This window comes from Silurus meridionalis, chromosome 2 (assembly GCF_014805685.1).
Source record: "Silurus meridionalis isolate SWU-2019-XX chromosome 2, ASM1480568v1, whole genome shotgun sequence".
NCBI classification, from domain to species: domain Eukaryota; kingdom Metazoa; phylum Chordata; class Actinopteri; order Siluriformes; family Siluridae; genus Silurus; species Silurus meridionalis.
This window is the reverse complement of record NC_060885.1, coordinates 10,944,911-10,971,597: the sequence shown is the minus strand read 5'-3', so window position 1 is coordinate 10,971,597 and position 26,687 is coordinate 10,944,911. Positions and strand designations below refer to the sequence as shown.

At 37.1% G+C, this 26,687-nt stretch overlaps 2 protein-coding genes across 8 annotated transcripts in view; one reads left to right on the top strand and one right to left on the bottom strand.

Moving 5' to 3' along the window:
* The window catches only part of LOC124396313 (sorbin and SH3 domain-containing protein 1), a 48,748-nt gene extending 45,529 nt beyond the window's left edge, over nt 1-3,219 (top strand). For all 7 annotated transcript variants that reach the window (XM_046865426.1, XM_046865449.1, XM_046865443.1 and 4 more), the window contains one exon: nt 138-3,219. In XM_046865426.1, coding sequence (XP_046721382.1) covers nt 138-205 — 68 coding nt within the window. In that variant the 3' untranslated portion in view covers nt 206-3,219. The remainder of the gene's footprint in view (nt 1-137) is intronic.
* A 3,357-nt stretch (nt 3,220-6,576) lies between these two features.
* si:dkey-103j14.5 (isoaspartyl peptidase/L-asparaginase) lies at nt 6,577-26,374 on the bottom strand. Its single transcript, XM_046877542.1, is given in 10 exon segments — nt 6,577-6,773; nt 10,563-10,586; nt 14,487-14,597; nt 14,767-14,885; nt 20,187-20,350; nt 21,357-21,364; nt 24,169-24,309; nt 26,085-26,105; nt 26,108-26,201; nt 26,203-26,374. Coding segments are annotated over 10 exon segments (942 nt in total). The 5' UTR covers nt 26,275-26,374; the 3' UTR covers nt 6,577-6,585.
* Nucleotides 26,375-26,687: the final 313 nt, after the last annotated feature.

The window sequence follows — 26,687 nt, the reverse complement described above, 5'->3', positions numbered from 1 at the left end:
AACTGGCCTCCTTCCTGTTTTACAAAGTTACAGCATTACTAAATCAGTCTGCAGAGGCCCTATTAAAGCAACAAACTGCCATCTTGCTGATCACGACTGGAATATATTTATACTGCTGTTTGTGTGTTTGTGTGTAGGTACATCTAAGAGGACAAAACAGTTCGGCACCTTCCCAGGGAACTACGTGAAAGCCGTTAACTTGTAATATGTGAAACTGTCTGCATCTAGCGAGTCTAACACAATGTTAATAGTAGCCTGTGTGGGACAGTGTTACTCGCTGATCTGAAGTGTTTGAATATTTTCCCCCTTTTTTTTGACAGTATTGTGTCTTGCCCAGGTAAATGCCCAGGTATGTGATCGGTAAGGTTTGTAGCATGTCAGCAAGAATTTGGAAAGGATCAGTCTTTTACATATAGTTTTATACAACATACATTATTTACTTCCGGGTTTCTCACTTTTTACTGAATCACATACCTGACATTAACACAGCAAAACTCAGCAACAGACCAGGACCAGTATTGTAAAGGGTCAGAGTTTAGATAAAAGCCACTTAAAGGAGGGAACTATTGTTGAAGGTTAAAGGGCTGGAGAAAGGTCAGCAAAATAAAGTATGTATATAAAAAATATATAAGGATTTACAGAAGACCTAAAAATTCTGTTTTGGACTCCCTGTGTATATTTTGAGAGCAATATACGATTGCATGGTTGAGGTTCTGTTCAGATGTAAACTGCCACATGGACTGATATCACTGAACTGTAGGCACTTAAGTCTGTGTGGACTAATCATGGATGTTTTGAAGATCAGCTGTGTGGAAATACAGTATATTATTTATCACAGCTATAGAGTGTTTTATTTATCACAGCTGCAGTGTTTTATTTATCACCGCTTATTGGCTGAATGAATTGATATGAAAAAGAGTAGCCTTTTTTTTGTAAATCCTATTTTATGGGTATATAGGCTTTAAAGACCAGGAGAATCAGGTTCCATCAAAATCTAAAACATCCTGATTTGGTTTCTGTATTTCATAAAATAGAATTAATACAAAAGGAACCATCAATTATAATCCTTCACCTAAGTGAAACTGATCTGTTACTAGACATACAAATTGTCAGTGGTTTTTTTTGTAAATGACTAAGTCATGTGAAGTGAGAGAACATTTTGCTTTCATTATGGTGTTAGTAGATCAGCAGTTAAAAGTAAATGACTTTAAAACACTTAGTAGTGTGACTAGGCTCATCTCTTATACTGTATGTACAGTGAATAAGAATTCTCCAGAAAAAAATTAAATACACAGAATAAGGTATTACACAAATAAAAACTGTTTTATATTTAACATTGTATTTATGATGCATCTTGGGATCATCTTAATCAGCTTTAGTAACGATCTTCTCAAATAGGTCAAGCTACAATACTGACGTAAAAGAAAACTACTTGTTTGGTCAAATTCTTCTTTTACAACAAAAAGCTCATTATTAATACATTTCACTCAGAAATAAATGTATACACAGACATTAATTTCACTATTTACATTTACAAGTGTTAATGCTTTTTACCAAAATATCTTTATTTCTCTGAAAAGTACACTGAATTTTGTGTCCCCACTTTTAACTTGTAGTGCATTTCATTTGGCATGTGTACTACAGCATTATATTAGTTCAAATGCAGAGGCAGAAAAAGTGCTACTTGGAGAATTCAGGCACTGAAACATTTGTTCATCCCTACTTCTACGGGGCAGGAGGCGATAGGGGTTATTGATTGTTGGGCATTAAAACAAGACGTTTAAACAATATTGGAATCCAATGAATATTTTAGAGATATAGAGGCTATTTTAGGAACCACTTCAGAAATATTCAGTAAAGCAATGTAAATACAGTTCCTATTATCCTTATTCTTGTAACATTTCAAATTATTCTTAAAATATTCTTATTTTCCTAATCCTGAAAATATACAACACATATGATCACCGTAATACATTGCTGTACTACACAGGCCTGTGTGTGCGTGTGATTTCTTTTTAGAAAGCTTGGAGCAAGAGGGACAGCAAGCATTAACCCAGGATCACAGAACCTGAAAGTGTTTTTGATCTGTATGAAATGCAGAACCTCATTCCTCCCTATCTTGAAGTGCCATTTATAAGCACTAATGTAAGCTACATTAGGACATTAGGATCTTTTTTGTTACCTGTATACTAAACCATACAAACTATTTATGATTGTTTTGTAACTTCAGCTGTAGCTGCATTTCCAGTGTGGTGTAGATTTGAATTTGAAGGGGAAAAGACTAAACCCGACGCGAAGAACATACCATGCATGTGTTTCTGACCTCTTGCACCTCTAACAGCCATGAAGTATTTAAGATAATGAGCTAATGACTGCTGAATACTTTGCTCCCAGTTTTATTATTGCGCTTTGCATTCTCAATCATGCCACAGCGGGTCACTGCTGAGCATGTGCGGAGTGTGTCACATGTTTAACTGTGCTCCAAATAGACCCACATTCAGTATTTATCATGTTCTTCGTTACTAATAAAGAGTTGTTTATTAGCTGGCTCAAAACCAGTTAGCACACTGATAGATTCACAAAAGTTTTACAGTTCATCACAGCTTTATTCCGGTCGACTGCACGAAACATGATGCGAGCTACAAGTTAGCAAATGAATATAGTGTCTTGAGAATCCTGTGTTTTGGACAGAGAGATTCGTAATTGTAAATATGTATAGTATAAAATAAATAAAATGTTTGAAGTCACAACAGCCTCTATGAATATAGTTTATATTATAGGTCGAGTTTTAGGAAAGCACAGCAGGTTGCTTTATGGCGCACGCACTCTGATATGAGTGAATGAACAAATTTCTAGCACTGTGTTAGGATCCAGATGCCTTTTGTCTCACAGCTTTGTTAACCGTGCCTCTTTTTTTTTTCCATTTTGCCTTGATACATTGAAAAGGAAATCTGTTATTTTGTAGAATATGATGCTTGACCACAAGTGGGTCAGGGGAGACATTTTCCAAGATCCTGTCTGCAATCACTGGACATGTCATAAAGAGTGTGACATCATGCCTGTAGTGATCTTCCACATGCAGAGAAGCTCACACTGCAGTTAGATGTTGTTTTCCTTGATTTGCTGTGCAGTTACAGATAGAATGTTGGAAACATTTACTGCTATTTACTGCTGTGATTTCATTATTATGCAATATTTAATAAACTGTATTAAAGCTTTTGACTGTTCTGATTTTTTTCATCGACTTTTCATGTGCATTTTATTTTACAAATCTGAAAGGACATTGTCTCACAAATGGTTCCATTACAGACAATTTAATTACAGATATTATTACAATTTTTTTTAAAGTGTAGTTATTTTAATCTTATTGTTTCCACATGCTCTTTTTTCAGATCATGTTTCTCTACATTTTTGTCATGCTTTTCTCAATATTCTCTCCTCGAGTATTCTTACTTTGACTGAAGCTCAATATATTGTTTTTGATAACAATAAAATAACACAAAACATATTCTGTTTTTAATAACATAATAAAACATCATAAAACATTGTTTTTAATAACAATAAAATAACATACCAAAACATATTCTGTTTTAATTAACTATAGTTTACAGACCAATGTCAAGATATTAATCAGTTATAAGTCTGACTTCATCCTGGCATCATTTCTTTCACTTATTAGTGAGCTGGATCTTATTGGTGTAATTCAAACCTCAACAAAAACATTGAGATTACAAAATAATAACACATTATATGTAATATGTTATATAGTAAATTAATATTTGTTAGAGAAGTGAAGAAAAGAGTGCAGGCAGGGTGGAGTGGGTGGAAAAGAGTGACAGGAGTGATTAGTGATAGAAGAGTATCTGTAAGAGTGAAAGGGAAAGTTTATAGGACTGTGGTGAGACCTGTGATGTTGTATGGTTTAGAGACAGTGGCATTGAGTGAAAGACAGGAGGTGAAGCTGAAGGTAGCAAAGCTGAAGATGTTGAGATTTTCACTGGAAGTGACAACGATGGACAGGATTAGACATGAGCTTATTAGAGGCCTATTAGCTCACCACAAACATAAAAATGATGACACAATCTTTTGTATGCCAAAAACCCCCCAAACAAAAGTCAAGATTTTCCCCTATCTGATGTCAATTCAAGTCAAGTTTATTTCTATAGCGCTTTTCACAACAGACATAGTCTCAAAGCAGCTTTACAGAATTTAAGAGTTAAGGTGAATGATGTAATTTATCCCTGATGATGAGCAGCCATCTTGACTGTGGCAAGGAAAAACTCCCTTAGATGTTCTAAGGAAGAAACCTTGAGAGGAACCAGACTCAAAAAGGAGAACCCATCCTCATTTGGGTGACATCAAAAGTGTGATTATAAATCTATAAAACAATGTAATGTAATGTAACATAATTATTGCAGTGCGGCACCACAAGGTGGCAGCAATGTTCTGAAAATAGCTTCACTGCACATACTCTGCGTCAGACCTACATTTCATACAAATAATCTAAATGGGTGAGATTTAATTATCGTAAATGTAATTCTATGATAAATGTACATAGCAAACTAGCTATAGAGACACCACATTTGATTAACAAGATTAGATTACATTAAATTACTCTTGTTATTGCTATTGATCACATAACATCTATATATGCAGGAAAGAAAGAGCACCACATGGCTCAATTTATAACTTTTAGTGAAGTTTATGAGCTTGCTTTACAACCTTGGTATTTATGATAGGTATAGCAAAAACAATGTAAACATCGGTTTTCATGAACAAATAACATCTTAAAACAAGAAGTAAAATCAATACCTAATTTTTGTGTTTAAATATACTGTACTTTTGCACATGCTTTTCAGCCTTTAACCTGAATACCCACCATTTAGGTGGACATACTTTATGCAGAGATGGAATTACTTTAATCTCAAAGCATTAAAAAAATTCTGCATTGAGTAAGAAAACAAAAAAAACAAAACATATATATATATATATATATATATATATATATATATATATATATATATATATATATATATATATATATATACACACACACACACACACACACACACACACACACAAACACACACATATAAATAAAAACTATTTAAAATCCAAATTCATCTGACGTTTTATTCTTTTTTCAATAAAGGGGGACGGAATCAAACAGTGCAGCTAATGACTTTGATTCCCTTTAAACTGAAGTTCAATAAGATACGCCTATTAAAATGTGAGCTACTAAGGAAGACCTTTGGTGCCAGATTTCTTTATTAACCATTTTTCTTCTTCTTCTTCTTCTTCTTCTTCTTCTTCTTCTTTTTAATGATGTTACTAATTGTATCTTGAATCATCATCACAGGTGCTTTCAATTATTTATTCGATATAAATGAGCCTGAAGCAAAGCGACATTGAAATCATATTCAAATGCAAATGAAGTAGTAAATCATGCAATGCAATAGTGTGATTAACACAAAGAGCTGCACTGCTCTGAGAAAATGCTGAATGTAAAGCACCATGAAATATGAATATAGTGTAATGGGATAATGATTTTATAATGCAGAAGTCATAAGCAGTGTGTAATTTAGAATGACTGTATTGTACTAGTAGATTTTTTTATAAGTGAAATCAATGAATTCCTGGCTTCTGAAGAGAGAAATACTAAAAAAGGTTTAAGTAAAAACACAATAGAGGAACATTGAACAGCAATAAATTACTAGGCTATGAAATGTATTTTTGTTGTGAACATAATCTGGTAAAGAATAAAATAAAAAGCAATGGCAGTTTAAAAGTGTTTCATTGCTGAAATAAACTCAGTATCAATGAGACAGTTTTTTTTTATTTTTGATTATGTAACTATGTGTATAGTATAAAGAAAGCACACACCACACACAACTTTTCAGACATAAGATATTAATTCAACATACTAGATATTATACGCTACTAACTGGATATCAGTTACAGATATTAGATATTTATTTACATTTTGCAGCTTACACAGCAGTGTATAAGCATTATAGGTATAACTCACTATTTTCAGCTAATGTTCTGTACATTAATCTGCGATTCAACTGCATGAAAACAAGAAGTATGTGTAGAAATAATTGATTGTTGTTGAAGTGTAAACATCGCTGCATCTCTGCTCACAATCTGTTTTTCCGATTGCCATCTGGCGAACGTTATCAGGGAAACCAGTCACGTACGGACAGGTTAAAGAATCACATCTATATAATGTGCCTTATAGTGATCAGTGTTAAAAATTTACCTAAGTTTCACCATCAGCAATTCGATTACACTGTGTGTAAATAATGATTAAACTTAGAATGTTAATTTAAAGTGATATATATTTGTGTTGGGTCTGAAACAGATTTCAGCTCATAAATAACAATGTACATCCAATCACGTGGCTCAGGTGCTATACAATAGGCTGCAATGAAATTCAAGTATGAATATGAAATTAGAATTGTTGATGATATGGTATATTTTGACTGTAAAATGACAAGCTACAACTTTGCTGGGTGACAAATGTTGTACCATGTCATGCTATTCTTCTATGTTATTGCCACCTAAAATTAATCATCTAAATTATCAATTCAACGTTTCCTCAAACATTTCTTTCTGGTTTAAACCGTGGTAGAGACCTTCGCCCTTGAAGGCAGCCCAGGCCATGCGCTCAGTGGTGAATATTGCACTCCAGTCTCCGGTGGGAAAAACGACTATGGCTCCTTCACCCCCCTGGACACGCTCAGCCATATACTGCAGCGAGGAATCAGCTGCTTCACATGCTGAATTCCTATCACACATAAACAATTTTATTTATTGTCACTCAAGTAAACACATTCAGCAATGAGCAGGTGTTTCATTATGCAAAATAAACTAACCATGAATCTCAGTACCCTTTCCTTTATTTGATGTAAAAATCACATCATTTATTGCAATGATAGTATGTGAAACATACACTGAATGGTGGAGAGTAAAATAAAATAGATGCAATTACAGAAAATATACTAATAAACCAATATCCATTCAGTGTCAAAGTGCATATTACTACTAGTATAATGATGATGATGATGGTTATGATGATGATGATGATTATCCTTTATATTTTATTATAGCTACTAGTAGTATGTGATATAGAAAAAAAGTATTTTATTTTAGTGTCACAATTATTTATTTGTTTGTTTATTTATTATATTTTAGTAGTAGCAGTTATTGCTTTTGTTACTGTTGCTTGTTATTAGTAAGAATATTGTTATTCTAAAATTTCAATAAACTTTCATTATAATGTATGTCCTTGTAATTTCATAATGCATATCTTATTTTAAATGACAAGACTGTTCTTCCCAATACCAAATACCTACTACTATTACTACTACTTTTAGTACCACTACTACTACTAATAATAATAATGATGATGTTTTCTTTTCACTGTTCCCCCCAACATAGCTAGAACATTCCAAAGAACCTTCTTTTTGTTCATTTGTTTGTTTGTTTGCATGGTCACTAAACTCAAAGTGCATGGTCAAAAGAAATCCACAGTTATTTTTCACCCTATTACCCTTATGTTTTTGCTTCACAAAAATAAAATCAATTTTTAATTTAAAATGTCAGCCCAAATGCTGGGCCACACTTTGTTCTACTACTACTGTTCCAATTCCCTGTGCAAGAAAAAAAGTCTCAGGTTTTCAATTTGTGTCCTGCTGTGTGATAAAGCAGCATAACCTAGCAGACTCTATGGACACAACATCATTCAGGAAGAGAACAGTATAACACAGGCTCAAACTAGTAGCAGAGTGAGGGCATTTATTCATTACAGGTGCAGTGGCACAGAGGACTGTCTGGAAAAAAGAAATGGCAGACGTTCTGACATAAAAGTTTCTTCTAGGTTTGACTCGGGCACAAACACATTTCTGAACATGGCAAGGAACCAGGGAATATGCGTGTTCTAATCAAAGAAGCAGCGATTTTACATGAAAGACTTGGCAACGTAAAACATAATGGTTCCCAGAGCCAGATGGAGTGGCTCTGTTGCTATGCGGAGGCCGGTATTTAAAAGGATAAACACAAAGACAGCAAGTAAAAAAAAAAGTGAAGCGGCTCTGTCCATTTCCACAGTCATTACTGTAGAAATCACAAGCAAACAATAGCCTGCTGACCCTCCACACACACTCTGCCTCATTATCCTCTACCAACCGTGGCTGTCTGTCTGATCCCCTCCCCTCTTACACACCAATTAAAATGATTGGCAATGGCAGTGTCAGATCCTCATGCCACATACGTTAGTCTGGCATGTTCATACAAAATCTGAAGATGGTGTGGCTGTATGGAGAGATTTTTCAATGCATTGCCTGCACAATAAAAAAAGGGAGAAAAAGAAAAAAGAAAAGAACAGCAGCAAAAAGCAAGCTGAGAAAGAGCATAATAACGCCCAGCAGGCTGGAGTGCTGGCCAGAAGGATTTCATACAAGTTCTGTGAAATTCACATGCCAAACAGAATGCAAATGTTTAGTATAAAAAACATCTGCCATCATGTAAAGATGTTAGAGCAAAACTTGAAAAATAAGAGCAAAAAATGAATAATTACAGTTTACTTAGCATCTTGATAGAAATTTAAATTCAGTAACTACATTTTAACTGGATAAATGTATCACTTATGAGAAAGCTCAGATGACATGGAAAAATGCCCTGAGACAATATGAGGAAGAAAGATTGAAATGAACCAAGGATAGTAAATATACCGTATGGGCAGAAAATGTATTATCACTTAAACATGAAACCAATTTTGCTACAATTATGAGCTACTTAAGAGCAAAAACTGTTTGTGGCAATTGTAGTCCTTTGCCATTAAACCAATGTGCGCTAGATTACACATATTAGAGATTTTGTATATTTATTAAATACAAAAATCTGTTCAAACGAACATAGAATCTCCTGATCCTATAGATCTTTTGCAAGCACTTTATTAAGCACTTCATTGTCATGGAGGATCCAGAGCAAAACCAGTGACCACAGAGGATGAGGTGGGAATACACCCTGGATATAAATGCTACAGACTTCATTTTATTATTTTTACTAGAAACCTTTTAGAAACGTTTTTGTTTTTGTTGAATTAGATTTTTTTAGTCCGCTGGAGTGTTTAATGAAAACGTCACTAGGTTATGTATGCAACCCTAGTTCCCTAAGGGAACGAGAGCTGCGTCGAAAATGCTTTGGGAATGCCTGGCCGTGTTCACGCTCTGAATCACGTGTAAAATCTGGCCAATAGGTCTGCTTATTAGCCGGGAAACCTTTCCTGTGAGGGGCATAGCAGACGAACAGCTACTCTGACTTCCTTCACCGACTCGTCCTGTGCCAGTACTGGACACAGTCGATTTTGCTTTTCCTGGTTAGGGCCTCGGAAAGAAGGAGGGCAGAATGCCTTCAAAATTACAGGTCGTGAGGAAGCTGGAGGCACCTTAGGCACATACCCCGGCTTGGGGTACAGAATAGCACTGGCCATGCCAGGGGCAAACTCCAGGAGAGACAGGGCCACGGAAAGAGCCTGTAGGTCCCCGACCCTCTTAAGGGAGAAGATTGCCGGAAGAAAAGCGGTTTTAACCGACAAATACCCAAGGGCCACCTCGGCGAAGGGCTCGAAGGGGGCTCACACCATGTGGTGAACAGATCGCATTTAGCGGCCAGCTGCTAGGAACTCCCCCCCCTCAGGGGCCACAGGCACAGCTTCCATAACTCTGGGCAGGGGTGAACCAGGGTTCCCCCTGCCTGTGAGAGGAGATCCCTCCTGGGAGGAATTTTCCAAGGAGGTCCCTCGAGGAGGGACAGCAGGCCTGCAAACCATGGTCTGCCCGGCCACCGAGGTGCCACCAGGAGGAGACGAGCTCCATCCTGGCGGATTCTCCCCAGAACTCCCGGGAGCAGCACAATAGGGGGAAAGGCATACAAACACATCCTCAGCGGTTCTCTCTCTCTCTCACCCAATGGGGTTGGGTGAGAGAGAACCAGAGGGGACAGTGCAAAGTCTCCCAAGTCACAAACAGATCCACCTGGGTTTTGTAATATCTCTGCCATATCTGCTCCACCACCTCGGGGTGGAGCCTCTATTGCCCAAGCCTCTGCCCTTGCCTCGAAAGGGCATCTGCTCTCCAGTTCAACCGACACGGGATGTAAACTGCTCTTAATGAGCGGAATTTTCCCTGGGAGCATAGATGGATCTGCTGCGCCAGCCTGTACAGGGGTCGAGACTGAAGACCTCCCTGGCGGTTGATGTATAAAACCACCGATATGTTGTCTGTAAGGACCAACACATGGGGACCTCTCAGGTCTTGGTGGAAGTATTCCAGTGCCAAGAACACGGCCATCATCTCCAGGCAGTTTATGTGCCATAAAAGATGTGACTTGTCCCACCGACCTTAGAGGCCCCGGCCACTCATGACCGCTCCCCACCCCGTGAGGGATGCGTCCGTCGTTAGCATTACGCGATGACAAGGAGCTCCAAGGATGGGGCCTTGGGACAGGAATGTAGGTTCTCTCCATACTTCTAAGGCTCGCAGGGCTCGCCTCGAGACCTTCATAGTACGGAACGGATTTCCCTTTCGGGAGAACCCTCTGCCTCTGAGCCACCACTGGAGTGGTCTCAAATGGAGGCGGCCAAGTGGGATCACACTGCCCGCTGCCGCCATGAGACCAAGCAGCCTCTGGAACTGCCTCACAGGCAGTGACTGGCCTGCTTTTACTCTCTTGAATGCAGTGAGGATGACTTTGAGCCTGGCAGGAGACACTTGTGCCCGCAACACGGTCGAGTCCCACATTTCACCCAAGAAGGTGGTTCTTTGTACTGGAGAAAGTGTTTACTTTGCGTTTAGTATTAACCATAATTTCTTCATGTGGGCGAGAACGACATCTCGATGCTGGACTGCCTGAAGCTCTGATCGGGCTAATACCAACCAATTGTTGATATAGTTTAGAATGTGGTATCGGGTCTAGAGCCAATTCATGCACTTGGTGAATGTGCGGGGTGAGTGCCAGGCTTGGGCAGCCCCGTGAAAGCGGTGGGGAAGGTACTGCTGAAGGTACCGCTGCGGTTTAGACTCCTGAAACCTGTCGACAACCGCCCCGACCCAGTCACCGAACCAGATGATAGCCAGCTAGCATCTCTTCAACCCTGGACATCTCCCCATAGCCGCACTCCCTGAACCCTACTATATTTGCGTATAGCAAATGCGGGGGAAAGGTACGGGCTACATACGGTGTCTCTCAGGACCTAGACACCTCGGTGTGTCAGTCGGGAAAAAACGGTAGGCCCCGGGGCGGAGGCTGTGCCACGGGATGCAGGAAATGCTTATCCAGCTAGCTGGGAACGCATTGCTTCCGCTTCTCGTAGGGCCAAGCTATCTCTAACTTAGCGATGGCCTGTGTCACTACCTTCAGGAGCTCCTTGAACAGCACAGGCTGTGAGGAGTCCTCCTTGGAGAAAGGGATCCAGAGCTCCGCATCACACTTGCCACACGCACCGGAAGAAAGGACCACCGAACTTTTACATTACAGGACTCATCCTTCTCCATGCCTTCTTCTAGGTCAGCCTGCGAGCCCCACGAACTTCAGCGCTGCTTCGCCTCGGTGAAAGCGGGGCCTGAGCCTCAAGGAAGATCACTTTCCTCGATGAGTGATCTCTGGGAGAGGAGAGTGCGGATAGCCATACGGCTACAGAACAGACAAGCAACCAACGCAAAGCTTTATATAAAATAAAACGGGGCAAGGGGGGACACACATGCAAAAGTTTGTTTGCTTTTTTTCCATGCTGCACAGATTCACACACAAAGTGCTTACCTGAACAACAGAAGCTGATGTCGCTCCCATCGCTCTCCCATTTTGTAGCTTCCTGGTTTGTGTGACGTCGCCCACCAATGACGTCACGACTGCCTATTGGCCAGATTTTACACGACGTAGCTCATGTTCCTGAAAGGGAACTAGATTTACCACAATAATCTTACATGAAGTTATACATTTTAGGTTAATCTAAGTGTCTGGCCATATTTAAATTATTTTTCTAAATTGATTGTGGTAGGGAAAAAAAATCCCATACTGACTTCAATGTTGGAATAAAACCCACAAAAGAAATGGAAAGAATGCAGAAAATTTTCAAAACATCTCTCAAATAATAAAAAGCTAAAAAGAAAAAAAATTGTAAAAGCGCTCAAAGATATAGGCAGTTTCTGTCCACCAGCTTAGTGCTAATAACAATGTTCTGAGCCTCGAGAGTCAGTGCTCCTTCAATCTAAGTCAGTCTAGGTCAATTTAAATTGTAATAAAGGCATATCTCTTATTGTAAACAGCAAGCAGTCTGCACAAAGGTTAGGTAATGCAGTTCCTTTTCTTCCACTCAAGACAGTAATGAAATGGGGGACTCTGGTGTCAGACACTCGGCTTCAGGTGGGAAAAAGGAAAGAGATATTGAGCTCAGCTGGCAGTGTATAAAGCATGCACTACATCCTCTGTCTCATTCGCTGGGATTGGGCATGCTCTCACTATGTGCCTGAAATGCTAAGAGACTATGAATGCAGTCATACCGTGTCCTTCTTTAAAATCCAATCACTCACGTAATCTCGTTTTGTTACTTTCCTGTAACCTTAATCGGCCTGTCCTTCCATTCTAAACAAAGCCAGTGATTTTATACTGTATGCTGTTTGGTTTCTCCAATCAGCACTCAGACATTTGAAACACTTTAAGAAAAAACAATTATTATATTCTGTTTATTATATTACTTTTTGATTGCATACAAAAAAGTTAATTACTTTAATATGTAAGCTATATTTGTTTGTCCAGAATCAAGATCCTCACTAGTGGTGGCTGAGGTGAGCCACTTTAATGCAAGGCACATTTTTATAGTACTGCACTATACAGGCTACACAATGCAACATACTTCATTTCTCTCCTTACTGACTGTCCGGGCTGAAAAGCCATCCGGTGACTAAGACTGGGATTGGGAATAGGTCATGAGACTGCTGTACTGCACTTACTACTCAGGCAAAGCATGAGTGGGTAACCATGCATAAAATATTCAATTATCAAATTCAGCATAATCAAAAATATTGTACAATTAAACCCCCATATTTGCTGTTTCAGTTACAATAGTCGATACAAATTTAACATTTTGACAATAAAATATAGCAAACAATTATTATTCAAATCGTGGGCTGTTCTGAGAACTGTTATAAAATCTACCTGGCTGTTAGTCAGTAAGAGCTATTAGATAAACTTTCATGGTATTGCAGTGCTTGTGTTAAAGAAAACGTTATTTTGTTTAATACTGACCTTAATGTGGAAGAGAAGTGATGCTATTGCTGCTCTGCAAATACTGGGTCTTACAGTAAATTTAAAATCATGTAAGCCTTACATAACATGTCAGTCTTTCTACTGAGCCAGCCATTTTACAAACCTTACTTGATGTCTAATGCCAACACTTTTTTTTTTTTTTAATCAAAGGGGTGAAGCCAGGCCACTTTCTATTTAGTACAACATCAAAATGAAATTGAGCTTGACACAGTATTTGCATACTCACTTATTAAAATAGCTTTTTGTTATAACTGGCAAATTCACTCTAAAAGAACCTTTTAATAAAATCTAATTATTAAATCTTACATGTCTTGGATACACCTGACTGCTCAGTCTTATTGGAACTCACTACAATTAGCTTTTTTCCCACTGCAGTGGGATGTTTTTAAACCATCCCACAGCTGAGAACTTCAGTGTAGTCATGATCAGTAATGCCAGTTTGATTCAACATAGCTCTAGGGGGTTCTTAATCAGTCATCTTCATGCTTCAATAAATCACCTGATCTTTTAATTTCACCATTTGCTATATTAATAGTGCTAATTGTCATTCGATTTGAATGTAACTGCACACATCTGAGTGCTTGACATTTTTTAATTAACACAGTTTTTCAGCAGCAGAATTTCTAGATTTTCTACACAATGAAGCCAGTCATAACAGGCATAAGATAATAAAATAATTATAATAAGATTTTTCTGTTCTAATATTTAACAGCAAATTAGCTATCTCAAGGTTTGAGAAGAATAAAAGTTTGTATTCTACCATCCATGCCAATTTTATTTTTATACCTTCAAAAAATGGAATATGCAATATTTTATATTCTTATGATCCAACTATATGTGAGGCCCCAGATACAAAGACATTTATCTAGGCTGGCTACCTGGGGAGTATTGTGTCCAGTGATTTATCACCTCTTCTATCTGCACACCAGATCGAGTTCCATGACACTCACTGAATTGATTTAGCTTCTGACTCGTGTCAGGTGTTTCCTTTCATTTGTCCCAACGTGTTATATTCACTTTCTGTCAATCAGTCTAATGCCTAAATGTGCTAGCTAGATAAACCTTGGATTCACATTGAACATCAGTTTTAGGGATTAGGTGAGCTGCAAACTGGAGATTCAAAGATCCAACAGGGAAAGAAAATGATCAATCAGTACCTTGTTCCATGTGAAAGAGGATTAGCCTGGCCAAGGTGACTTTCAGAATAGATTCGCCATGGCCAGTGCAGGACACAGCACCACTTCTATTGTCTGTATATCCACCTGAGTCTTATCTCAGACACACACACACACACACACACACACACACACACACACACACACACACACACACAAAATACCTATGCATAATTAACTGGACTTTATGATAAAGCATGAATCACACAAATGCAATCATAAAGTACAAAGTAAATATAAATTGCAAGGTCAAGCAGCTCACCAATGAAAGGAGAATCTCCAACTCTTTCCACCATTTTGTTCTGGATTTCTCCAGTCGAAGTTGCACAGGCAACATTCCCAAATACACACAGAGCCACTGCTCCAACTATGTCATAGCCACTGTGAAATTAGACAAGTCTGAAATATATATACTTTTTTCAATTATTAAATTATACAGTGTCATGTCATTTAAAACAAGTGCACCTTGTGCAATAGATTGAATTATTTATATCTTTAGCTCAAATCATCTTCTTTGAATTTCTTCAACATTTCCCCATATCCTGCCAAGGATTGTCTATCAATATCTAGAGCAGGGTGAGAAAAGATTTACTTTCCAAAGTGTGAAGAAGATTTTGGACATCATCTCTTATTTTGAAAGGTGTAGCCCAAGAGAGCACACTCTGATATTGGTAAAGATGTAGAATGAAGGGTGTGAATAGATGGAATCTCACTCAAATAACATGCTCAAAAATGTCTGAAAATTATAATTTTTTTTAGTTTGGCCTAAAGAGATTTCTAATCCTTCTGTGGCTTCCTCAGAATGTTAAAGTTAAAATCTATTGATCTACCATAATGAATATTATATGCACCATCTAAACGCAGCAGATTACAAGTGTAATATTCACAGTCACAAAAATGGTACACAGGACACAAAATGAACATCTGCTGGACAAGGAGAAGAAAAAGAAGAATCCAGTTGTAGGTCAGCAATACAGCAATAGTGTAGGAATTATTGACATTTTTAAAATACTTTCCCAATTACCTGCTACTCATTAAGACTCATAAGAACTTCTGCAAGACTCATACTCATAGGAAGGACAGAGAATTAATATGGTTAAAATTCCAGATCCCAGTTGTGCCAGATCACAGTGCTAATCAAAATCACATTCATCGTTTCAATTGTTTTTGGCAGTACAAAGCAGATTCTCCAGCTCTAGTTCATTGTTCGGCTACAAGGTGAAACACAATCAACCACATTTTGAGCCATATGGTTGAACCTGAACAGTCAAGTCGTGTCTGTACATTTAAAACTCATCCTATTTACAATCCTCAATAAGGACAAGTAATCCAGTTCCACTGACAGCTGTAACATCCAAAATCCCACAATTTCAGAGTGATTTTTGCCACTTTATCACAATGACACAGGTTAGTCTTCATAGCAAATTAGCAGGATTTTCATTTTAGAAAGTTAATCATGACACAGACCCCAGGCTGTTCTCAAAGTGAAAAAAAAACCAGGAAGCAAACAGTTTTCTTATGAAGCATATTTGTCTGATTCATCTGACACAGAATCCTGAGGCATCAATCAATTTTGACACGAACTAGATTACTCCTTTAAATCGCCAGCAATAGCTGGAGCAGGCTTAGCAGCTTTGGGGAAAACAGCATTTAAGAGCTGTGTAATGCTGTATTTAAAGACTGTGTAAAGCCTGTATTTCAAACCGTATAGAATTATAAAAATAGGTAGTCAATCTTTTCAAACAGTCTAATAAACAGTATTAATAGGGCATGAAACAGGTCATTTGAAAGCTCTTTCTAAGCTGTCCTGCTCAGTTTCTTACGCAGTGCATTGGAGTAATACCTGTAGCTAAGATTTCACACATACATGACATACCACATGCACATTTATACATTATTATATCAGTGACTGATGTCTGTAAACAAAGCTTTTATTTTAATACAGCAATAATAGTAAGAACATAACGTATAATAACAGTTGCACCATAACACTGTTGATTGATCTAATCTGTCAGAAGGTATTGATTCATTTTCTTGAATAGGCTTTTACAATGATTGCAGTTGTAATTTAACATATTAAGGTTTAGTTTCATTTGCTCAGTATCATTTCTGCAGTAACTGCTTATTCACAGAAACTTGTATGGTCTTAATAATATAAGGCTAGAAATAAACTAATAAAAAATGTTCTGTGATGGGAGTCTCAGGTGTCAGCGCATTGAAATAGTCAGTATCCATTTTGCCCCTGGAAAGCTATGGTTAAAAGGTGTGTGTTTTTAAAATCTACTTTTAAAATGGATAGGAAAATTATGAGCTGGTAAGGGAACTGTTATAGCTGCTATAATCGTAACTGAAAGTAAAATATAATTTACTTCAAGTGTTACACAACATTAAATGTAAATATTATTAAAAATAAAACAATAAAACAATCAATAATAAATTCTAAACTATAAGTTCACTCCCTCATTTACTATTATAAAACATTAAATTACGTTTTAATTTCTTATTTAAGTACACTGTTACAGAATCATACATTTTAACACTTTCAAATATAAGACATGTGCATATGCATGAATAATAATACACTATGATTACACTATGATCCAGAACAACAAAACATGATAACTGCATTAAAATCTGCTCTATGTGCCATTGCACTGGGCCTGGTGTAATATATGAGCAGGGTCAGGCGGTATGGGCAGCAGGTTGCTGCATAATCACCCTAAACGACGGTGCAGGATAATTGTGTTCCAAGGGCTGTGTATTAAAGAGCCCAGTGACAGCAGTGTGGCTGAGCGCAGGGAGGTCATCAATAATAGAGGTGCGGTAGGGAGGGATGAAAGGTTGTAGCTCAGCCAGCTGTCACTTAACACCCTCTCGGCACTATTTTTACTGGCTCCCAGAGGGTCTGAGGTTACACTCCACCACGACTGAGCCTCCTCTACCTCACCTCCTGGGGAAGCAGAGGTGACAGGAACAGTGCTACCCTGATCTAGATGCATTGCCTTAACCCTCATGTTCTGGTCAAATGTCCTGCTCTGATTTTGTGTTTCATGAATGTTTGAAAGAAAAAGAAGAAGAATTTTAAAACAGTACTCTTTGTTTTAAAGTTCTTGGTGAATGATTTGATAGTTTCTCCATCATAATCATCCTCATCATTATTTTTAAAACATCAATTCTTATGTATTTTGGAAAAATTGAGTTTAGCTAGCAGATCCTAGAATCTGTGTCAGTACACAGTTAAACTGTTCTGGAAGCTGGTGGCCACAATTTAAGTCACTTTATATTGTATTTTTTTCCAATCAGCTTCAGATATTATAATACACATCATTGTTGATAAATTCCTCACTCTTATCATGATAAGACGTGCTGGGTGTCAGGTGTGATTTATGGAATGCAGCAGGGACCAGAATCACTGTTTCACTTCATTTATAAAAGTAATTTTTTTATGTTTTCATTCTGTTGTGTTTTGTGTTTCTTTAATCACTCTAATCATATATATATATATATATATATATATATATATATATATATATATATATATATATATATATATATATACAGTGGAACCCGGTTATCTCGCCCTCGGTTATCTCGACAACCCTATTAAGTCGACGTTTTTGAAGTGGAACCGCATTTTTTATCGGTTATGTCGATAAATTTTTTTATGTCGCTGAACCCTAATATCTCGAGCACAAGGGGGGAAAAATTGCCCATTTAACGTCGGTTATCTCGGTGCAGCCGCAGAAGAACTCGCGGAAGTGGCGGAAAAATCAAGCCTTACAGCTGCTACAGGTGTTGTATACTGGTGAATCTCTGCTGTTAGTTAGTGCACATATGCCTTTTGTTGTTAAATGTTATGCGATGAACGGGAGGCGAAACCTGACACGCTGAAGGGGGCCGAAGGGGGTGTGGCAGGTGGATTCCTGACAGATAAACATGTACTGTATGTATTTTTTTAGCATGCCTTCATCAAACAAATCGCGGCAACGCTGTTGTGTAAAAAACCCCTTCAGAAACATGTGCATGCACATTCTCATTTATTAACGCACATCATGTACATAAAGAAATTTCAAGCACGTTAATATATTGCCGCCATTTTGATTTTTGTTTATCTCGAACATCGGTTACCTCGATGCTTTTTGGCGACCCCCTAGGACATCGACATAACCGGGTTCCACTGTATATATATATATATATATATATATATATATATATATATATATATATATATATATATATATATACAGTACAGACCAAAAGTTTGGACACACCTTCTCATTCAAAGAGTTTTCTTTATTTTCATGACTATGAAAATTGTAGAGTCACACTGAAGGCATCAAGGGCTATTTGACCAAGAAGGAGAGTGATGGGGTGCTGCGCCAGATGACCTGGCCTCCACAGTCACCGGACCTGAACCCAATCGAGATGTTTTAGGGGTGAGCTGGACCGCAGAGTGAAGGCAAAAGGGCCAACAAGTGCCAAGCATCTCTCGGGAACTCCTTCAAGACTGTTGGAAGACCATTTCAGGTGACTACCTCTTGAAGCTCATCAAGAGAATGCCAAGAGTGTGCAAAGCAGTAATCAAAGCAAAAGGTGGCTACTTTGAAGAACCTAGAATATGACATTTTTCAGTTGTTTCACACTTTTTTGTTATGTATATAATTCTATATATAATTCCACATGTGTTAATTCATAGTTTTGATGCCTTCAGTGTGAATCTACAATTTTCATAGTCATGAAAATAAAGAAAACTCTTTGAATGAGAAGGTGTGTCCATTCTTTTGGTCTGTATTGTGTATATATATATATATATATATATATATATATATATATATATATATATATATATATATATATATATTACTAACAATAATAAATTGCTATTGTAGCAGCTATTGTATCGCCATTAACAGTTGAACTACAGACCTAATCACAAATAAAACCACACTGAGGAATAATGACAGGAAAAATAAGCAAATAATTCTTAAATGTGAGCAAGACACATAGATACTTTCAAATCTTAAATAAACCTAAGATTAGAGTTATATTAGGCGCTTTGTTTAATAAATTTACTTGCCAGTAGAATGACCTTTCCTGCTTACTAAATCCACATCAAAAGAAATCTTTATGGAAAAGATATTATGTTTCATTATATGCTGAATATAAGCTCCTAAAAACATGGAAATGGATACAAACATTAAACTAGAGAGCAGCAGTTAAAAAAATCAACTGACTATTTAAATGCCTAGAGGAAGAAATCTGAAAGAAAAGATACAGAAGACAAGACTTTTTTCCCCCAAAAAACATCTGCCCAAACATAAAAAAAAAAATCCTGAAACATCAAATTCACATCATAAGGCGTCCATCACTATAATCACAAAAATAGTGTTCCTAACAACAGCCAGCATTGACATCCCTTCAAATTTTATATCTAAAAATCTAAAAAAACTTTTTCTGCAACTTTGCAGCCATTATTCTTGTAATATAGAATTCTTTGTTTTGTTACAGCACCAGCTTTCAATTCACCATATATTATTCAACCCACACAGATACATTTTGTGATGTATTTTTGACAAATTGCTTTAATTGACTTCTTTGTTTTCACTGAAATGAAATGGGATTAACTCTACCCTCGATACTTGGCTTACTCACAAACAAGCTCTCAAACAGAGAGCTACTTACCACTGTGAGTTAAAAAGCTCTCTGACACCGACAGTGTACTTCTTGTTGTGCTGCCACTCTTTCCTCTCGTCCTCAGTCACCAAAGCCTGTGCAGGAACTGTAGGAATACTGATGCTCTCTACAAACAGATTCGATCCTCGACCTGTCAACATGATATGCTCGGTCTGGAGAACCCAAAATAGAAAAACAAGAAAAGACATGCTTGCTGTTAATTATTTTGCAAGCAAAAGTGATAAGGCATACTATTACATTCAACTAATACAATTAACTGTGCCAACATGCTGCTTTTAATAGGACTGCATTACGCAACTTACTGAATTTAAATTAATTATGAAATGTTTGTCTTAGAGCTACAGTTTTTTGTAGTTATTGCTTCGAAGTGATAGACTCTGTTGTAAAAATCATCTCCATATCTTTACATGTGGAATTAACCATGCCCAAACACCTTAAGCACTGTATGCTACAATTTATGGTACATTACATAAATGACACATTAATGCAACTTTTCAACCTAACATGTCCAGGTTTCAACCTAACCTGACCCTGGTTTAACTGACAACATCCAAGTGTATTCATACTGTATTTCATGTCTAATATGATCAACTACAGCACTAATGAGGGCAAAATGATTGCTGAAGATGAATAATGAATAACTTCAATAAACTCAGCCATCACGTTACAGAAATTCAAACATTATCATTAAAGTTGGCCTGTATGTTGAAATGATTCCCACTGCAGTAACACAGGCTGTGTGAGCATCACTGATAAGCTTGTAGTAATTCATGGACTTTATAAGATTTTCTCTGGGTAACACTGGCGTGCACATCAAATACAGAAAATCAGAAATATTTCATTGTATTTCAGAAGTGGTCCAGTTAATTCTATTTAAGTTTTGACTCCTTGCTTCACCAATCCAGACACACCTTAAAATCTTTCTTATTACATTGCAGAAAAGGCAATTCTCTAAAAAGTAATGGATATGAGATGTGAAAGACAATCAGTACATACACATCTGTTCAACGTTATTTTCACTCCATCTTTATCTAGGTGACCTTTAAGCCATGAATTTGCAACTCTTGTGGGCCAAAAGAAATTGAGAAAAAAATAAAGCTGCTAATTATTACATCAATGCTTTTTTTTATCTGTTGTTTGGCACAAGAAAAAAAACACCTTGTCCACTGTCTTTGTGTCTGTCTTGTCTCTGACATTTGAACCTTGTTTCACTCTCTCTGTCTGTTGCTCTGCTTTTTAAAGTCACTAATCAAAAATAACTTAAGATACAATAATATACCCTAATAAAGGAATAGTATATTTCTGTAAAAAGGCAAAGTACAATATAAAGTAAAGAATTAAACCAAAATTTAAACTATACATTTTTTACTGTCTATTTGTCTCTAAATTGGTGGTAATACTGTCTTAAACACATGACAAAATGAGCAAATGTGGCACAATACTACTTTATTTTTTATCTTTCTGTTTAAAATAAAACCAAGACACAAGATCGTTCCAGCTTGGGAAACTTCTTAAATATTAAAGTGTTTATTAATGTCATTTTTCTCTGTCGTGTGTAGTGCAGTGCAGATCACAGGCAAAAGCATGAGCTCAGTGAAGCTCATTCGCTGCATTGATCACAGACTGATGAATTTTTAATTTGGCTTATTAAACATTGCCGCCAAACCCTGGTAAGGCCAAGGTCTTTCGGGGGAGTCAACACAGGTACTGCGTCTAATCAATTCTCTTGTAAGAGCGGCTTCTTGTTTCGCTCATGTCTGCTACAATGAAAGGTGAAATTTGTGTATCAGAGGTGTGAAAGCAAGTTAATAGAGGCTGTTTATTTTGTCCTATTGGCGAATATTTCAACCGCATAATCGTATGCAGCATAAAAAGAGGTTACAATGAAAAAAAAAGCTAACAATTCACACATAGAAAAGTGTAATAAATTTGGTCTCTACACTCTGAAAGCATAATCTACTGTAATATTGCTGAACTTATTCAACTAAATTTGGTGCCAAATGTCTGCCTGATGATTTTACCTTAAAATGACATAGCATAAATAAATGATTTTTTTGTGCTTTATGATAACATAATGAATCTCTCTTTATTTAACCATAAATATATATTTTCACTGGTAGTAAATGATTATTCCAGAAAGGTAGTAGGAGTTATACAATATGCTTGCCATTAAGACACATTTCTCTTACAAAGCTGCAGTAGGGAAAAAAAAAAGAAAAAAGCTGTGCACTTGATCAGTCAAGCCTTTGTGCTCTGTGTGCGAGCCAAATTCGCATTATAAGACTTCCCATTTTCAGCATTACAAAGAGTGCTGATTGAAATCAATCTGAAAATCAGCCAAGCACTGACCTCCCTTTGACTTCATCATCTCAAAGCTGCAGAAGAAAATGCCATGTCTTAAGGAGTCAAAGTGAAATCTTAAAAAAAAAAAAAATGCCCTAGAATTTTTTTGGGAATATAAAAGAAAAAAACATTAATGTATTTTCAACCAATATAATCTGCTCCAAAGACTTGCAAAAGCTGGACAGAATTTTGCTTTGTATGTGTGATTTACATTCTATGTAGCTGTTGAGGGCAGCATGAAAGTGCTGCTTCTTATCATTTTCCATTTTCGAAGTTTAGCTTCAGCTGGCAAATCAGGATAAACATATGGTGTCCAACAGAGGTCTTAGAGTGATGGTGGGTGAAGTGAAGCATTGCACAAAAACATATTGGCAAGAAAGAAAAACTTGAATATAAACAAAGTTATTTCATATGATTCATGTAAGCTATAAAACACAAGCAGGAGTGGTGTTAGAGAAAAATTCTCAACAATGTGGTGATATGATACAGACTCTATTTCATAATGAAGTATTTCAATGTTATATCAAATCACAACATGCCATAAACTTTAATCATTAAGATTTACAACAAATCTGTAAAATGGCCAAAGTTCCTCTTATTAAAAGCAGCTATACAAATATCTTGTTAAATAAGAGAAACCTATACCCTGCCCTAATTGGAAATTTTAAAGCACCAACACTGAAGACTCCTTCTAATAACATCAAATAGTCACCTGTTCATGGAAAGAATAAAAAGGTTTGATGTGTTTGAGGTGTGCATTCTGAGAGATCAACAGGCTGGTTTTGAGCTTTACAGTAAGTACAATCGCAGTGAGCAGAACGACTGTAACGAGTTACTGTAGACTTCCTGACGGTTTAAATTCAGTCTATTCCCCTCATCTGATCGCTCTCAGAAACACAGCATTTTAGTTTGTAGACCCTCTGCTTATAGAATGTTTTTTGTTTACCACAACATTCTCTATAAACTCAAGCCTGTTCTGTGTGAAATTCCCAGGTGACCAGCCCTCCTGGCACCAACATTTATGCATAAAAAGTACATGGATCACCCTTTATTTTGATGTCTGAACAAAACATCAACTGAACTTCTTTACCTGTATCTGTGTGATTTTATTCATTGTGCTACTGCCACATTATTGGTTGATAGAAATCTGCATAAATTCTTAAGTGTATAGGTTCCCAATAAAGCGAACAGTAAGCATAGATTCTAAATGCCTGCCATAATGCCACAAATATACAAAATATCTCTATACACACACGTACATTAAGATAAACCTGGGATTTGCATTTCAGGCAGCACTATTTGATAGCTGCTGATTGTTGTGTATTTCAATAGAGAAAGTTGTATGATTTTTTCGTTTAAGTATTTTTTATTTGTCAATTTCATTATCAAAAATTTTGTATATTTTTTTATATTAGGCAGTTTTTCATTTGGCAAGATATTCTTTGACATGATTAACTAAAGTGCAGATTTTTATTTTTAATTATGGCTCTGCAGGTCAGTACAGAATAACAGCCAATTCAATGTGAGCACAAAGAACAAAATGAAATTTTAATTGCTTCCTTTTGATTGCTAATTCATTAAAATAAAAAAAATAAAAGACAACAACAAAGAAATAAAAAGTAAAAACTGCACCTTTTCCATCTCAGCATTCTAACAGGGTTAGCAATGTTTCTAACTGAAGAAACAGCCCCAGCACTCAATGATTTTCCCTCCATGATGATGGCGTCCAGATCCACTTCTCCATCGGTATTCAGAACAGCGCCATGACCTACAACAAGACAGCAACACTGCCCCTCGAGTCTGTTACACCATCACTCAGAGGAGAACGACTGCTCACTTCACCGCCCCACACAAGCACACCTGTGTTTTCAGCAGGCTTGATCTCAGTTCTACCTCTGGCTATGCACTTTCTCTTGGTGGGAAGAGAGGAGGAGAAATTAAGTCCCCAACCTTTAGGCTTGGACTTCCTTACCCTCTCAGTGTTTAAGTGGGATGTACTCAGGCAATTTAAGCCTGTTGGGAGAGATGAGGGTAACTACTATAATCTGAGCAAACTCTCAGAGGAGGTTTTGACTTATATACTGATAGACCCCCAATTCCAGAGCTGTGCACAGAAGTATAGGGTGAAGAGGTGTATGCTTTGACACACTTTAGCTCCCAATGTTTCCATCTGAAAGAAGCCTAGAAGCAAAACTAATTAAAATGTTCTAGGTTCTAGTTTAACTAAATGATTTGCACTGCACTGATGCAACTGTTATAATTAATCAAATTAAACTCTCAGGAAATAGTATGTAACAGAAATTACACTGTTTTCCAGAAAAACTAGGTTTTCTTCTGGTGTGATCTGTATCCAAACACCTCAGGTTCTTTTCTTCCATGACATATGCCTAATAATCATCATAGCCAAAGATCTAGGAGATTATCATGATTCAGGTTGAGAATGGGACTAGACTGAAAACCAGAGAAGTGAGACCACAACTCTACAGTACCTCTAGGGTTTGATTTATACATTTAAAATATCCGTCTGTTTAGTCTGACCCCATACAATTTTCTTAAACAAGGCATACCAAAAATGTTGTTTAAATGATTATTTTTCCCAACATTATTTCGGAAACATTATTTTATTTTATTTTTCCGAACAAAACAAGTCTTTAAACTGCATCATATGTGCATTGACCATGCTTTAAAAAGCCAGGTTTCCTTGGGACATAAGTGCACCCCACCTATTCACACCTTACTATATGTGTGTCTTCTATCTAATTATCAGATCACTACATTAGTCATCTATTGATCAGCATTTTATACACTGGAGCAGAGTGTGCTACTCCAGTGTATTAACCGATCCCCTTGTGAAGTGCTGATTTTGCGTCTCTGCTATGATGAGGTTCTGCCATTTCACCTGTAGTGGCAGTTCTTAGTCGCAAATGAGATAGATCCTGACAGACAGGTTGCGTTAATGAAGTGTCTTATTTGCTCCCTGCTGGCTCACTGTAATCTGATGAATACTCGAGGACCTCTCTTCCTACTCTCAGGATAATCATTAACAGCAAATTAGTAGTGAAACACGGTCCAATTTCCAGTTTTAAAGGAAGACAGAATAGTGTACAGCCTAGTTTTACAGGTTACTCTTCAGGTGGTAAATCCAGAGTCAAGCAAACAGGAAAATGGTGTTAATTGAAACATGTTTAAATGTTTAACAATTTTTGAGTCATTGTTTGTCCCCATTCTTTGTTTGGGTCAGCAGCTTTAAGCAAATACAAAATTATTTGTATAAAATATTTATTTATACCACAAATTATGTTAGAACATTTTGACCTGTGAATAAAACATTGAAAGTACTTTTTTTTTGCTATAAAAACCAGGGTTTCACTTCCTGAAACACAGTGCTAAAACACAGGAGGACCTACTCATATCAAGGGCATTTGTGCATTTATATCCGTAAGCATTCTGTGTACTGCTGATTACTGAGAGTAGGATAAGACACATTTTGATGGTGTTTAAATTCATTAAACATCCTGTTAGCACTGAAATAATATTACTGACCTGCATCAAAGACTAGATTGCCTCCATCACTTTCACGGCCACTTCAACAGCATCCAGTGCACACCCCCTGCATTTTAGAATGTCTTTCCCTGCCCGAGCAGCAGCTTTCAGTCCACGCCACGGATGCCTCAGCCAACATGTCGGGGATGGCCCACGCGCCGCCATGCACCACCAACACAGGCTTCATCATCACGTTTCAGCAGATAAACAAACAAACAGCCCACACTGTCAGAGGAGAAGAGAAATTAGTTTCCTATGCATTGCCCTTGGACTGCAATGTGCCATGTAACATGGCCTATTATTCAGACGAGCACTGACAGAATTCTTGCAGCTCAACTCAGTGGAACGGATTGTTTACAGGAAGTTGGTTGTCAGCTTCGCTGTCATGTTTATGCCTGATCCATTATTATGAGGGCCTGTTCTATTTGCCCCTTCCCAGTGCTTTCTCTATTCCCACCTTTTTATTTATAATCAGAATTATAGTCTCTCTTGGCATAATAAATATTTATGTATATTTCATTACAGTCAATGTGGAAAGCACTGATTATAAAAATTGACATTTGTTATATTTTCAAGTTTAACCTGCTCTCATCTGGCCAAAGT